The following is a 16,941-nucleotide window of genomic DNA, read 5'->3' on the forward strand; positions in this document are numbered from 1 at the left end:
TTTGTTATTCGTCGTATGAAGTACACACAGAGATTGGTTTACATTTTACAAGGTACTTCCATAACAGCATCACTCATCAACCTTTATTTTGATCTGTAGTGATCTGTAGTGACATTTTGACAGTAGAGTCTACTATACAATCTACAGTGACAGATTTTGAGATTTGGGAAGTGAGCTGAAGATTATGAGGCCGCAAATGAATGAATCTACTGTACAAGCTCACCGCTCAGTGATATTGAGAATTAGGATGAGGATTATGAGGTCACTGTTTATGAAGTGTAAATAGTGTGCATGAGATTGGAGACATTCTACTGTGGTGAAATATTGTTTGAAACTCCTGAGCTGACTTTAAGTGACTTATATAATTTACAATTTAGGTAGACAACCAAACCAGGAACAAATGGCAAGCAAACGGCATTGTAAGTTGTTTATTCACAATAAATATACTGGTTTGCTATTCATGTTTTTGTACACCACCAAATGTGAGCAGTCCAGACGTAGAAATCAATCTTCCCAACTGTTATGCAGCTGGCCACATACCAAATGTGGGTGTTTTGGCATGAGACTAAGAACCTTGTCTCTCAGTCCATTCTTGCTTTCAGATAAATGATTGTCAGCCAGACGGCATCAATCTTTTAAGGCTGTGGTGACTCCACAAGCTATATTTACAAAACAGAGAAGAGGGATGAGCTAGTAGCTGACTTGTTGAGCTTCATGTACGACTCTGAACAGACAAAGATCTGAATCGGCACTTCTATGCTTTGAAAACACAGACCCTGAGGTATTTTGTCTGTTCATGGTGATATTTACACTCTTGATTAAGACCACACAAGGGTCACAAACCTCTTGTGTCTGTCGGCTGGTCTGCCAAGACTGGGTCCCTAGCGGCGGGGCAACCCTGAAATGTGGGTCCCATTGTGGAACAAACGGACCCCAAGCTGTGTTCTGTGTGCACATCCCGACGTGCACCATGCTTGCGGCAGCATCACCTGCGGATGTGGTTTCTTAGATAGGCATTGTTGGACTTTGCGTTGGCTGATCGAGAGCAGGAGGCGCAGCAGGCTGTTCTGTAGTACGGGTACACACACAGCCTTGCCTGGACCACCACAGCACAGTTGTGATACTGGTCCCTGCACGACTGATCTGCAGGGAGGGAGGAGAAGAGCACATGGATTAAAGTTCTCAGTTGCCACAACATGCTATGGAAGCATGTGCACCGAAAATAGCTGTTGTGAGTGAGTGTTTCTGTTGACCAGTGAGGAGATTGTGTACAGGTGTGTGTGTGTGTGTGTGTGGTCTTACCTATCTCCTCTAGGCAGGGCTGACTGTTGCATTCCTCTCGACTCTCTGGGGCCAGACTGGCATCACAGCTGCCACTGGGGACAATGTTGTCTGCAAGACAACGCACCTCACGCACACGGTAGCCACCATTGCAGGATCGTGAGCACTGAAGGTATAGAAAAGCAGGAAGGAAAAGCAAAACAAACGTTATCTTGTCGTGGCTTTATCACAGAGACTATGTAGGACAGAAGTTGCCGATTTGCTCGTTGTCAAGTGAATTTAATGTTTGTGTAAGACGAAAATCTACACTAATAGCTGAATATAGGAGGCGCCCCTCAAAAAGAAGTGGCATAGGAAGGAACACTTACTGCACTCCAGTCTGTGACATACCACTGCACACCACACGGCTTCAGCTGGCATGGCTGGGAGGTGCTGGGTTTGGGGACGAGATGGGAGCATCTGGACGGGTCCGGCAGCACCTCCATGCGACCGCTGTCATGGAGAACACACACCACGCTGCGCGTCTGTGTGCCGTTACCGCACTCTGCAGAACACTGGGCAGGACACACACACAGCATGTTCATGGTGATGTTCTCTCTCTCTCTACTAACACTTGTTTTCGTGTGTGTGTGTGTGTGTGTGTGTGTGTGTGTGTGTGTGTGTGTGTGTGTGTGTGTGTGTGTGTGTGTGTGTGTGTGTGTGTGTGTGTGTGTGTGTGTGTGTGTGTGTGTGTGTGTGTGTGTGTGTGTGTGTGTGTCATTGTGAGCTTGTAGATCGGCTATTTTCAAATGACCGAAATGTATATAGGGCTGAAGTTGTTAGTGTAGGTTTTGTAGTAATAATCAAAATCTAAAACGTTTTCAAGGTTATCTTTATTTGTCTCCCTAAGGAGAAATCACATAAATGTAGTGGAGTAATAGTATTGGAATTTGTAAATCTTAATTACAGTATAAGTAAATGTACTTAGTTATAGTGTATACCTGTCCCCATGATCCTGCATACCACTCCAGACGCTTGTTACATGGATCAGAGTCACATGACGTCACTTCCGCCGGACGCTCCCCGTCGCAGCTGTCCAACGGGAGGTTGGACTCATGGTCCATCAGACACACTGCCGTCCGCGTGCGACTGCCTGTACCGCATGTCGCAGAGCACTGAGGGAGTGGCACAGCGTAGTCACAGTAAGCAAAGCAAAGTTACTATATTTACCCAGGGTAACTGGACTAAGCATCAGATACTTGTTTACAGCCAGGCCCTGCTCATAGAACATTTCATGGTAGTGGTTCAATGCCTTGCTCAAGGGCACTTCAGCGGTGGGAATTTTAACGTGCCAGTCCGGGGATACGAACTGGCGACCTTCCGGTATCAAGACCGCTCCGCAAACCGTTCGGCCACCGCTGCCACAATAACTGTTGGATAGATAGGTTGGTTAGACACGGTTCACTGATACGGATTCTATTTTATTTTTTTAATGGGGGTTTGGAACTCCCAAGGGTCAGGCAGGACCTCCTCGGAGTCCTCAGTAAAATGAGGAACAGTTTAAACATATTCCTACCTATCTATCCAACAGTTATTCAAAAATTGAAGCTCACAAGTTTCAAAAGGAGGTTCCGCGTGGCCAAATAAATATCAGTTTGGCATGAAGATGTTTGAAAAGCACTGGTGTACATCATCTATCTATCTATATCTATCTGCAGACACACTTCCTCCACGTGAGCCCAGTTCCTGTCTCTCTCTCACTCACCCGTTGGCTCCACAGGGATGTGAACCAGCTCCGCGCGCAGGCTCCCATGTCACAGTTCTGCAGCGCGTCTGGCTTCAGGCCCAGGTTGCACTCTGCGTCTGGCTCCACGTCCCCCTGGTCGCCCACACACACCACCTCCCTGCTGCTCTGGCCGATCCCGCATGGCACCGAACACTGGCCGAGGGGAGAGGGTGGATGCAAGGAAGGAAGGAAGGAAGGAAGGCAGAGGAGATGACACAGGATGATGACATGATGTTTTTTTGGAAGGTCAGAATGACATGTTTGAGATAAGGCTGGATGAGACCACTTACAATGAATACAAAAGAACTAGTGAAAATAGCCGATCTACAAGCTCACAATGCGGTGTGAAGCGACGCGTTGTGCCCTTGTAGATCTGGTATTTTCACTAGTTTGGCAAACATCTAATCTCTCTTTTGGGTCTCGACCTGAAAAGTTTGGGAACTGTTGATTTATCCAGCGTGATATCAAAGTGTGAGATCAGTGGCATGAACCATTAATACGGTATATTCAACAAACATAAATAGAGTGCAAAGAAAACAATTTTAGCCCTTCAAAACAAACATCAAACCTATAATTTTAGCCTTGCCTAAGAATGGTTCCCAAGCCTTATGGCCCATAGTAGCCTACAAATCTGAATTTCTTTTTTCATGAAAATGCAATGCTTTTTCAAATGAATTTCATGAATAAATAAATAAATCAAGGAAATGCCCTAAATTTGAAAACAAATTTGTTTAAGTAGTATCGAAAATAGCCAATCTACGAGTTCACAACGTGGCACGTACAGTAGCGACGCGCTGTGAGCTTGTAGTTCGGCTATTTTCACTAGTTTGGGTCCCAGGGAGACTAATCTCTTATTTGTTTTGGGTCACAGGCTAAAAGGTTTGGGAACCACTGTGCATGGGTGTACGTGTTCTCACCGGGCTCCACTCAGAACGGATCTGCCACTGGCTGCAGATCTTCAGCTGACATGACGAGGTGGTCACCGGCCTGTCGGATGACCCGCACAGATCCGACGCCACGGTGTCCTGCACCGTCTCCGTCCCGTCACCCTGGACGCGGGTCACCTGGCGACAGATGACCTGGCGGAGCTGAGACCCCGGACCGCACTTCCTGCTGCATTCTGACCACTCCCCCAGGTCCCAGCTGTTGGCCAATCGCAGGCAGAGGGAGAAAAGGTTTGAGGCTTGACCATTAGACTGGGTCTGGGATCCATTCTCTTTGTACAGTAGGCAGGGTTGCCAAGTCCGCTTATTTCCTGCAACTTTTGGCTTGTATTTTTTAGTTTTTTGGGCTTGTTTTAAAAATTCGGTGGCTTGTTTAGAAAATCGAACAAGCCAACATTTCTTTGATGTACAGTTACAGTATATACTATAAATACCCATAGGTCGGGGGAGTGTGAATCACATTGAGTGACAGAATCACTCTGGTGTCTTTACTTATTAAGCCCTGGCTATGTGTATGTGTGTAATAGTATGACCAAATGACCAAAACATTCATTATTATAGACATATAGTATTTATAATGATAAATAAATGTATCGATACAAAATTAGGATTATATGGCCATATTATTGTCTCTACCAGGCCGAAGGCATTGGGAGAGAGTATGTTTTGCACTCCATCCGTCCGTCCGTCCGTCCGTCCGTCCGTCCGTGTGTGTCTGTCTGTGGACAGCTAATCTCTGCCACCGTTGGCTTGTTGGGCATGTTTTGGCTTGTTTTTCGAGGGGAGATTTGGTTTTATTTCTCTCGCAAGAGTTGGCTTGTTTTTCGAGGTGGGTTAGTTTATTTCTCTCACTCAAACACACTGACAGTTGATTGCTGATCTAGGTGTGTCTAGAGCGGATAAGCAAACGCTGCATTCATGTAGTGTGTGTGTGTGTGTGTGTGTGTGTGTGTGTGTGTGTGTGTGTGTGTGTGTGTGTGTGTGTGTGTGTGTGTGTGTGTGTGTGTGTGTGTGTGTGTGTGTGTGTGTGAGACTGACTGACTGACTGACTGACTGACTGGATACAGAAGGCAGGCTGTACACCAGATCAGGGGTGGGCAACTTTGACGATCCACTAAATTTCCACTCTCACTCCAGAGGGCCACATTGCATATTACTGTCGTAGCAAAAATAGCCGATCTACAAGCTCAAAACGCGTCGCACTGCAACGCGTTTTGAGCTTGTAGATCTGCTATCTGCTATGATTTGAATTGAAATCCAAATGTTTTTCAAATGCCTTTAATTATAGTTATGTTAACCTTATGAACTAAATACAAAAACATAAAAAGACTAACATTTTGATACTAGTCTAGTCATTAAGCTACATATAGACTGAAGTAATTAAAGTGGGTCATGTTTGCATGTTTGGAATTGTAACAGCTGAATCAATATTTGAATATTAACCTGCGGGCCGCGTTAAGTGATGGTGGGGGTGATGTGATGTGATGTGGCCTCCCGGCCACTAGTTGCCCACGTATGGACCAGATCTCACTGGTTAATTTGTAATGAAAACCAGGCTTTTCCACATGTAGCTACTGCAGAAAGCCTGGTGACACAAGGTTACTTGACCCTCGCTGTCGGGGTCATTCTTTTGTTTTCTCATTGTTTTTGCACTGGTTATTGTACATTCCTCCTTGTAAGCAGTTAGTTTAATCCAAATGGACGCCAAATGGAGCGAAACAATTTGCAGAAAGCAAGCGCTTTGTCATTTGTATTTTCAGGTGTTACTTGTGCACCACTTACTGGTTAAGTTTCAGTTTTGCCACCATCTGTCTGTTATTGGCACATTCCACAGATAGACATTCCACAGAGAAACACAGCAGAGACATAAAGACATAACTATCAGCTCTCACTGTATCAGTTGAGTTTGGGGCCAAATATCTGACAATACTCAAATACAAATGGAGTGAAATCCTGTTACATCTTGGCAATAGTCAGCTATGTGCTTTGGCATGTGCCACTAGACATGAATACCAAAGCCACACCAAAGCATGTTGGCTTGATCGACTGTGACTGCTGACTGACTTATGGCAGGAACAGACGCGCGTAATGAAAATTTTACAACTCCATGTGGAACCAATATGATGTAATGCCTGATTTATACTTGGTTGTGCGCCATGTCCCACACCTATAAATCGCAGATCTACAAGCTCACAACACGCTGCAACGCATTGCGAGCTTGTAGACGGCTTTAATTATATGTCACCCATAAGTGTACGTATGGCTGTTTGGACAAACGTGTAAGTGTAACCACAAGCACTTGTAGATTTGTGCAGTTGTGTGCATCTGATTGCTTATGTGTGGATATGTGCATTTACTTAAGTAAAGTAAATAAAGTACTGTACTTAAGTACAATTTTGAGGTATTTGTACTTTACGTGAGTAATTCCAATTTCCAATACATTTACTTCTACATCCCAGAGGCTATAGAGCGTCGCAGTCCCGCCCCCTACCATGGACCAGGAAATGAATCCCAATGCATTTTTCATAGACATTTCACAAAGTATTTATTTAAAGACGGTTACGCCGCGGACAAAGCAAACTCGAGTCGTGAAAACTCATGACAACACAAACAATATTTTGGACCAAACAAATAATTACAAAGAAGAAAAACAACAAAAAAAGTGTTGTAACCTGCCGTTTTTTTCTTCTTTCTAATTATTTTTTCGGCCCCAAAAATTGTGTTTGTTGTCATGATTTGTCACGACTCGAGTTGGCTTTGTCCGCGGCGTAAACGTCTTTAAATAAATACTTTCTGAAATGTCTATGAGGAAAATGAACGGAGAATCATTTCCTGGTCCATGGTAGGGGGCGGGACTGCGACGCTCTATACTCCACTACAATTATTTGAAAACTTTAGTTATTAGTTGATTCTGATTATTATTACAAAACATACATTAACCACTTCAGCTCTATACATTTCGGCCATTGGAAAATAGCCGATCTACAAGCTCACAATGTGTTGCGATGTTCAGTCAGGACAACTCATGAATGGATGAAATATATATTTATGGAATATAAAATGAGCAATATATTTATTATGGTTTGGCAATGAATTTGATCTGATTTTTAGGTACTCTGATCAAGCGCTTCAGTCCCACTCCCAACCATATAGGGACTCCGCGAATCCCCCGTACCTAAACAGCAGATCCAAAACGACAGGTGGTAGCTGGGGTGGAGGAGGATGAGCAGCAAAGGTTTAAGCAGACAGCAGCGCAGCAGTATCAGTAGCAAGCAGATTGAGCAGTGCAAACTTCCAGTTTAAATAGCCGGTATGAAGATGGAATGAGTGTGTGATTGGATGAAGTGAATCATGTGAATGAGAACGTGATGCTGAGGCGGCCCAATGAACGGCCGCCGGCAACTGCACTGAGAGTTTCCTGACGCTCATTACTTTTACTCAAGTACATTTTGAATTCCGTACTTTTAGGCTACTTGTGCACGTGTGTGTGCATAAATATGTGTTTGTGTTGCTCACTATGCAGGGCAGGGCTGGGTGTTGCAGTCTGCTTGCTCATTGGCTGGTTTGAGAGCAGGGTCACAGAGGTCAACAGGAACAGTAGTCAGAGAAGCCCTTTCCACACACCCCCACTGCAACTTGCGTCTACCTGGAACACACACACACACACACACACGCACGCACGCACACACGCACGCACACGCGCAAACACACGCACACACACACACACGCACACACACACACACACACACACACACACGCACACACACAGACATACTAAGTGAGCATTATGTGTATATGGGTGCAGGCAGGCCACATATTTGTATACCTTAACAGAATGTTGTATGCTATCAATACTATAACATTTCTAATTAGAAGTGGCACCAAGCTACAAGGTTGTACTGTTTTACTGATTTACAAATTTAGCAGAGACTCACTCTTACGCCTTCCACAGAATAACTGGCATTCATGTATTTCCCAGTTCATGTCTGTCCGTTTCCTTGCAACTTAAGAGGGAATGTGACAGCCCCCCCATCGCAAAATGTACAATGGGCTTCCTGTTTTTTAGTTAAAGCCTTATGTTGTTTTCAGTGGCGGAAAGTAACTAAGTACATTTACTTAAGTAGTGTACTTACAATTTTGAGGTATTTGTACTTGAGTATTTTCAATACTTTTACTTCTCCACTACATCTTGGATCCAAATATTGTACTTTTACTCCACTACATGTATTTGAAAACTTTAGTTACTACTTACTAAATTAATAAATAAACAAGCATACATCATACATAAATGAAACTAGCTAACTAACTAACTAACTAAGCCCTATATACATTTTGGCCATTTGGAAATAGCCGATCTAGCTTGTGAGCTTGGACAGTAGATCAGTAGATCAGTAGATCAGTAGATCTTGTGAGCTTGGACAGTAGATCTGCTATTTTCAAAAGATGTTTATACATTTGAAACCATGAAATGGGACATTCTGCATAATGAGTAGAGTACTGTCTACTTTTTGATACTTTAAGTACATTTTGATGCCAATACATTTGTAGTTTTACTCAAGTGAGTATTTCTACATTACAGAATTGATACTTTTACTTTAAAGTAAAACATGTGAGTACTTTTAACACCCAGTGTTGTTTTTGGCAGCAAATTTCTATTTTAGTTTTAGTCATAGGCTGAGCTCACACCTTTACTGCGCTTGTTGGATGAATGTTGTGTAGTGTCATGGCCGCCCCAATGCATTTCCAATGGAGGTCACATGGTTTGACACAACATTGTGTTGTGTGAGGGGGAGGGGGGCAGTCGAAACACAGCTGAAAGCCATAAAACAGACCATGTGACCTCCATTGGAAATGCATTGGGGCGGCCATGACACTCACAACAGCAATGCAGTGTTGCGACCGTGTGAGTGAGGCCATAGGCCTGACTCACACCTTCGCAACAGATTGATGTATGCTTGTTGTATGAGCTCACAATGCATTTCCAATGGGAGTCACATGGTTTGACACAACATTTGTGTTGTATGGGGGGGAGGGGGGCAGTCGAAACACAGCCGAAAGCCATACAACAGCTTGTAGTCCAAAATGTTGTATCAAACCATGTGACTTCCATTGGAAATGCATTGGGGCGGCCATGACACTTACATCTTGCTTACATCTATGCTTACATCAATGTTGTATGCTAGATCGAAAGGTGTGAGTGAGGCCATAGGCCCGACTCACACCTTTCGATCTAGCATCCATTTCCAATGGCTGTGTTTAGACTGCCCCCCTCCCCCTCATACAACACAAATGTTGTGTCAAACCATGTGACTCCCATTGGAAATGCATTGCGAGCTTGCATCAGCTATACATCTCATACAACAAGCATACATCAATCTGTTGCGACCGTGTGAGTCGGGCCTTAGTCTTTGGAATGCAACTTGAGTTTTAGTCGACTAAATGTCATGAGATTTTAGTCGACTAAATCTACAGTTGATTTAGTCGACTAAAATGTGTTTTGGCGGGCCTTGATGCCGTCGCAATGGCTGATTTTACACTTACACACACAAAATAGCCGATCTACAAGTATGTAGTTGTAGATCAGCATGCAACCAAATGTAAAATTATACTGGATCCACTAGTCCCTTCCTAACATTTTAGTGTTGACGAAATTGTCGATACATTTAGCTTAGTTTTAGTCATAATAGCTTCGTTTTCATTTAGTTTCCATTTAGTTTTCATCAGTGGAAAAAGGTAGTTGACCTTTTCCGTCTTAGTCGACAAAAACAACACTGTTTCCACCGCTGTACACACACGCACACACACACACACACACACACACACACACACACACACACACACACACACACACACACACACACACACACACACACACACACATTGTTGTTTGGGTGTGCGTACCGGTGCCACAGGTGGAGCTGCATTCGGCGTGTCCAGTCTCGGCCCAGGTGTAGGCGTGCCCGGGGTCTGGCTTCACCTCGGGGTCCGATGGAACCTGGTTGGGGTGCGGCGTTTCTCTGCCGTTATCGCCGGGCTTCTGAGTCGGACTCGGAACCGGGTGGGTTGGCACAGCTGTCTCAACTGGGAAGGGGTGTTGGACATCATAAACATGATATATTGACAAAATGTTCGGCAAAACATTAACATTTTAATGATAATATATATTATATAATCATATATATTTTTTAAAGAAATTATATAAAACATTATCTTTAAATCCTTGAAAAGGGAGTTTTCATTGTAATACTGTTAAGTAGGAGCTTAAAGGGTTAGTTCAGATTTTTGGACTTGAGCTGTAGGAAATACTTGCCACTAATATAGTGGTTGATTGCCTGAAAATAGTTCCATGTGACAGAGGGGTCAAAGTTGAACGAAAGTTGCTCTATATGGTATAAATAGGTCTACAATACAAATGCAGCTACAATACAAATTGGTATTATTAAAGTGGAGAAATAATGGACCAAAGTTAAGTTCCTGAACTTTTGTTGTTGAGTTTACTGCGTTAGTTCCATTGATCGAAGCCAGAACACAATCAATTCATTGTCTCTGAAAATGCCCCACCCATCCGATCACTGATCAGTATCGCTGTTTATGTGATGGTTGGGTGGAGCGCACCGTTGAACGCTTCTGAGGTTTTCAAGAGGGCTTTGATCCAGAAAAGGTTGAGAACCACTGGATTAGATGAGGGAGGGGAACCAGAGGTCTGGGAACAGGGTGCATGAGACACCAGGCTTCAGGAATGTTAGGGAAGATGGTGCACGAGACACCAGGCTTCAGGAATGTTAGGGAAGATGGTGCACGAGACACCAGGCTTCAGGAATGTTAGGGGAGATGGTGCACGAGACACCAGGCTTCAGGAGTGTTAGGGAAGATGGTGCACGAGACACCAGGCTTCAGGAGTGTTAGGGAAGATGGTGCACGAGACACCAGGCTTCAGGAATGTTAGGGAAGATGGTGCACGAGACACCAGGCTTCAGGAATGTTAGGGAAGATGGTGCACGAGACACCAGGCTTCAGGAATGTTAGGGAAGATGGTGCACGAGACACCAGGCTTCAGGAATGTTAGGGAAGATGGTGCACGAGACACCAGGCTTCAGGAATGTTAGGGAAGATGGTGCACGAGACACCAGGCTTCAGGAATGTTAGGGAAGATGGTGCACGAGACACCAGGCTTCAGGAATGTTAGGGAAGATGGTGCACGAGACACCAGGCTTCAGGAATGTTAGGGAAGATGGTGCACGAGACACCAGGCTTCAGGAATGTTAGGGAAGATGGTGCACGAGCAGTGGTGTTAAGTAACTAAGTACATTTACTTAAGTACCGTGCTTAAGTAAAATGTTGTGGTATTTGTACTTTACTTGATCAAGTATTTCCAATTTCTTTACTTCTACTCCTCTACATCTCGGATCCAAATATTGTTATTTTACTCCACTACATTTATTTGAAAATTTTAGTTACTATGTAGATTTTGATGATTATTACAAAACATACATTAATCACATCAGCCATTCGACAACATTTCGGCCGATCTACAAGCTCACAATGTGTCGTGATGCGACGAATTGTGAGCCTGTATAGGTCTGCTATTTTCAAAAGATTTTTATACATTTCAAAACTTCAAATGAGACATTCTGCACAATGACTACTTTTACTTTTGGCACTTTAAGTACATTTTGATACCAATACTTTTGTACTTTTACTCAAGTACATTTTGAATTCCAGACTTTTACTTGTAACGGAGTATGTGTGTATTGCATTATTTACTTATGTAAAACAATTGAGAACCCTTTCCACCACTGTTCATCAGCTTCCAGTGGTGGACAACGTAGGATAGGCTACTCAACCCCAGGACCTTCCAGTGGTGGACAACGTAGGATAGGCTACTCAACCCCAGGACCTTCCAGTGGTGGACAACGCAGGGTAGGCTACTCAACCCCAGGACCTTCCAGTGGTGGACAACGTAGGATAGGCTACTCAACCCCAGGACCTTCCAGTGGTGGACAACGTAGGGTAGGCTACTCAACCCCAGGACCTTCCAGTGGTGGACAACGTAGGATAGGCTACTCAACCCCAGGACCTTCCAGTGGTGGACAACGTAGGGTAGGCTACTCAACCCCAGGACCTTCCAGTGGTGGACAACATAGGGTAGGCTACTCAACCCCAGGACCTTCCAGTGGTGGACAACGTAGGGTAGGCTACTCAACCCTAGGACCTTCCAGTGGTGGACAACGTAGGGTAGGCTACTCAACCCCAGGACCTTCCAGTGGTGGACAACATAGGGTAGGCTACTCAACCCCAGCACCTTCCAGTGGTGGACAACGTAGGGTAGGCTACTCAACCCCAGGACCTTCCAGTGGTGGACAACGTAGGGTAGGCTACTCAACCCCAGGACCTTTTCAAATATAAATAGCCTACTCCTGGTCAACTATTACTCAAGTACCAGTGAAGGTTGCTCAGTCAAATTTGTACTTGAGCTAAAGTATTGATTGGAGAACCGTACTTGCTTTTAAAAAAATAATTGAAGTATTAAAAAGTACATGCTTTTAAAAATACATAATAATAATAAAAGTTCTGTTTATTTTTAATTCAGTATTGATGCATTGTATTCAAATTAAATCCCAATCATACTGTAGCATATACACTGTCTACGCACCATAGTCTTCAACTTCATATACTGTACGTGTGTGACGCCTACTGTCGACCCAATAGGCAATTTTAAAATAGGATTTAATAATTATTATTTTAAGTGATTATTTTTGTACGTTGGTGTCCCTTCCTATAAATCTAGTACAATATTTGTCTTTATAATGTAGTGAAGTGAAAGTCGTAAATTTCCAAAAAAACAAATACTCAAGTAAAGTACAATACTTTTTTTAGTTTTACTACTAAAGTAACAGTACTCAAGTAAATGTACTTGGTTATTGTCTACCACTGACAGCTTCATCGCAGATGACAGATTAGGTACAGTAATGAAATCAAACGTGGCGTCTGTGACACATTATTGACTGAATATGCAGCAAATATGCAGCCAGAACAATGCTTGGCTGACCTGCTTATATCGAATGTTATCTTTAATCGAAATCCAATTTAAAAAGAGGATTTTCTTGAGTGGGATAGATATTGGGTTACTGTGGCCCTGTGCGGAGCTCTTAAGTTGAGTTCATACACATGCACACATGCACGCACACAGTCACACACACACATGCGCGCGCGCACACACACACACACACACACACACACACACACACACACACACACACACACACACACACACACATCACACATCTGTTATGAATTAAGCTCCCTAGGGGCAAAGGAGGATATTTAGTATGAGAAAATGACACAGTTCTGTTGGGTCACTCTCCAATTCTGTGTGCGTGCAGCGTGTGCGTGTGCGTGTACTAACCCAGAGACAGTATATCAGGAGGAGTATTGGGCTCAGCAGTAGGGTCAGTGTGTGGCACGCTGTACTCATAGTAAACGCTGGGACCCGGCTGCTGGTAGATCAACTGGAGGAGAACAGAGGATGGAGACACACACTCAGGTCATGGGTTAAAGGAACCGGCGTGCAGATACAGTGAAAACAGACATTTGTACATAAACATAAATGGCACAATGAGCTCTATGCACACTCTCTTCCTACAGTTGGAGGCCATCGATATTGTCCTTTTCTTTTTGCTGAGGTTTGCGTGATCTGCGCAAAAGGACAGTTAACCCATTTTGGGCGGGAACCCCTTTTGGTAAACATTATGTTATAATTTAGCTATTGAAAAATAGCAGATCTACAAGCTCATAGCGCGCCACCGAGTGGCGCGCTACGAGCTTGTAGGTCTGCTATTTTTGAAAAATCGTGAAAATATTTATTTCAGAAAACTGGAGGATTTAGAAGGATTTTTTTAAACTTTGAGGTCAGGCCTAAATGGGTCAAATGATAAGGGACAATATCGGTGGCACCCAACTGTACTTCCGGGCCGCTTCCCTACTTCCTTCACCGATGACACTAATTAAGGCTCTGTTCCATTTAGTGTGCAGTGGTTCTCAAACTTTTTAATTTTCAAGGAGCCCTATTACACATTGAGAGTGTACAAATGTTTGACAAATGTTTGACATTTGAGTTACACACCCTCAACCGTTTATTGGAACCCACTTTGAGAGCCTCTATTAGTATCATCGGTAACACCTGTGAAGGAAGTACGGAAGGAGCCCGAGTTCTTTCCAAAATCTGTGTGTCTCTTTGGGTCTCACATAAACGTCCAGGCCCTCTGACAGTGGCCCCTGTGCAGTAATTGACTCCCCAATCCGAGAGCGGATCTCGTTGGGCCTTCGGTACGTCAGCTGCGTTCCCACGGCGATGAAGATGCCAGGCCGTTCGATCGCCCAGTTGCCATTGATGAGCGAGGTGCCACTTTGAGTGCGTAGAGCTATAGAGGAAGAGTCATGCATGTTGATTCAACAAATTACCGCAAATCATTTATATCAGCATGTCCGTGCGTCTACTCAATATAATCCACAGTGTTAGTTTAAATCTTAGACTCTAAGATTTAAACTACATTTAAACCACTTTTACACCATAAGACAGAGTTTAAAAATGTTTTTAAAGATGGAGTGCCGTTTTTTTTTTACTTTTTCTGTTTTGCATGTGTCTATGGGGTTAAGATTACTCTAATAGACCCCAGGTTAGAATATTCAAATATGTCTTCCTGAATGCTGAAAGCCATGCGTGTGCGTACGTGTGTGTGCGTACGTGTGTGTGTGCGTGTGTGTGTGTGGGGCGTGTGTGCGTGCGTGCGTGTGTCTGTCTGTGCGCGCATGTGTGAGTACCTACCTAGGTAGTTCCTGCTTTTAACGGTCTCTCGTATAGTGATGTTGATTGCCCCTGCAGGAATCTCTGCTATCTTATGGTATCCCACACTGAGGAAGGATCGGGAGAAATTCCCCTTCACCACCTCGAATCTCTGAAAACAGACGTGCACAACAACAACAACACAAGTCAATGGCATCGCATAGGATTTCAACACAGTTCACTTTGTCTTTATTTGTTTGTGTCACATTAAGCCACACACAGTCAGCTCCATGTGCGCTCACTTTACTCACTGACACAATGAGTTCTTCGCTCTCCCTGTATCCTCTTAGTGGAAATCTAAAGACTCAAACGAAGCGGCCAAATAACAGTTGCTTTGAGTTCATTGGATCCTTTCCTGGACAGCTATATACGTATGGCCGTCTACAGATGTGACATCTACATGGTATGTCCCTACACGTCATGCAAGTGAGGAGAAATCTTGCGCTCTGCATGTCTTGTCTGTTTAATGGACAGGCCTTGTTCTCCTCCTTTCATATTTTATTATGAGTATCAGATATGGATCCATGCAATGTGTTATTGATTAGTTTGCCTGAGTGACAAATGAAGTGCTAATCTAAGCCAAACCATTGTCCTGTGTGCAAGATTATGACATCTTTTCTTTTTGTATTAGTCAGCTCTGCCTTTCATGCTTAGAGGAACCATGAAATCAACTAAATGAACTGTTCTGTAATTGTGATTTTTTTTTTTTTTTGAGTGGTGCAACCACTCCAACAAACAGCAATGTCCGTGACGTTCACCTATGTATGTGATCACCTATGTATGTGACCACTATGAGCACGAGAATACCAATCAGTACCAGTAGGGGCGCTGTTGTGCCAGAAACAGAGACAGAGAGATAGTATTGCACTGTTGCCTGCTAATGGGGGAGAGAGAGAGAGAGAGAGATGGTGGATGGTGGATCACACAATAGGACTTTAGTCAGTCTCTGACCCTTGTACCTTTTGCTCAAAAGAATAAATTCCTAAAATTGAACTTAATGAATTCTGAGAAAATCATTTGCATGTAACATTTGCAATATCATAAATCAAAGTAACTATAGTACATTTACTTAAGTACTGTACTTAAGTACAATTTTGAGGTATTTGTACTTTACTTGAGTTTGAGTATTTCCAATTTCCAGTCTACTCCACTACATCTCAGCGGCAAATATTGTACTTTTACTCCACTACATGTATTTGAAAACATTAGTTTCTAGTTACTTTGTAGATTTGGATTATTATTACAAAACATACATCAACCACTTCAACCCTATAGTATATTTCGGCTATTTTCAAATAGCCGAAATGCTCACATAAGCACATAAGCTCACATTGCGTAGCGATGCGACGCATTGGGGGCTTGTAGATCTGCTATTTTCAAAAGATTGTTATACGTTTTAAAAGTACATTTTGAATTCTGGACTTTTACTTGTAACGGAGTAGTTCTACATTGCAGTATTGATCGAGTATACTTCCTACTTAAGTAAAACATGTGAGTACTTTTTCCATCACTGTAAATCAGCATCTCATTGAATCTCAACTGAAATCTCCCATCGCTCGGCTATGGAACATGATACGCTTGTTCTTAACATTCTTAAAACACACTCCTATAGTCATGTTGTGAACGTCATATATTACTATCCTGCGCTTTTGTCATAATATAGGAAGTTGTGGAGGTCTTACCTTCAAAGCGGAGGGTGCACCGGCGGCCACTGTGTCCTGTGGAAGAGCACCTGAAGCTGGGTAGAGGAGACAGAGAGACAAGGTGAGCACACCCAGAGCTCCAGAGGAGAGCTGCTGCCACAACCTAGCCATGGAGAGACTGACGGAGGATACTCTGACACACACACACAAACACACACAGTCACAGGAGGAAGGGGAGTGTGTGTGTGTGTGTGTGTGTGTGTGTGTGTGTGTGTGTGTGTGTGTGTGTGTGTGTGTGTGTGTGTGTGTGTGTGCGTGTGCGTGTGCGCGTGCGCGTGTGCGTGCGTGCGAGCGCGCGCGCCTGCGTGCACTCACGCATGCACACACTGCAGAGAAAGTGTCTGAGAATTGGAGACACATACTTCTCAATTATTGTCCCAAGCCAAGAGCACACCCACTGGGTAG

General features: G+C 43.7%; 1 protein-coding gene across 1 annotated transcript; it reads right to left on the minus strand.

Annotated features, from left to right (window-relative positions):
- Positions 1-498: 498 nt before the first annotated feature.
- Positions 499-16,647, minus strand: adamtsl7 (ADAMTS-like 7; the record flags this gene model as incomplete). The annotated part of the gene is made up of 12 exons (XM_079498448.1): positions 499-1,143; positions 1,303-1,447; positions 1,650-1,835; positions 2,262-2,435; positions 3,026-3,199; positions 3,964-4,189; positions 7,507-7,636; positions 9,892-10,071; positions 13,397-13,499; positions 14,236-14,411; positions 14,816-14,945; positions 16,516-16,647. 12 exons carry the CDS (start codon positions 16,645-16,647, stop codon positions 986-988), a joined length of 1,914 nt encoding a protein of 637 aa, XP_079354574.1. The 3' UTR covers positions 499-985.
- Between the last annotated feature and the right edge of the window lie 294 nt (positions 16,648-16,941).

This window comes from Electrona antarctica (assembly GCF_951216825.1).
Source record: "Electrona antarctica genome assembly, chromosome: 4".
NCBI lineage: Eukaryota > Metazoa > Chordata > Actinopteri > Myctophiformes > Myctophidae > Electrona > Electrona antarctica.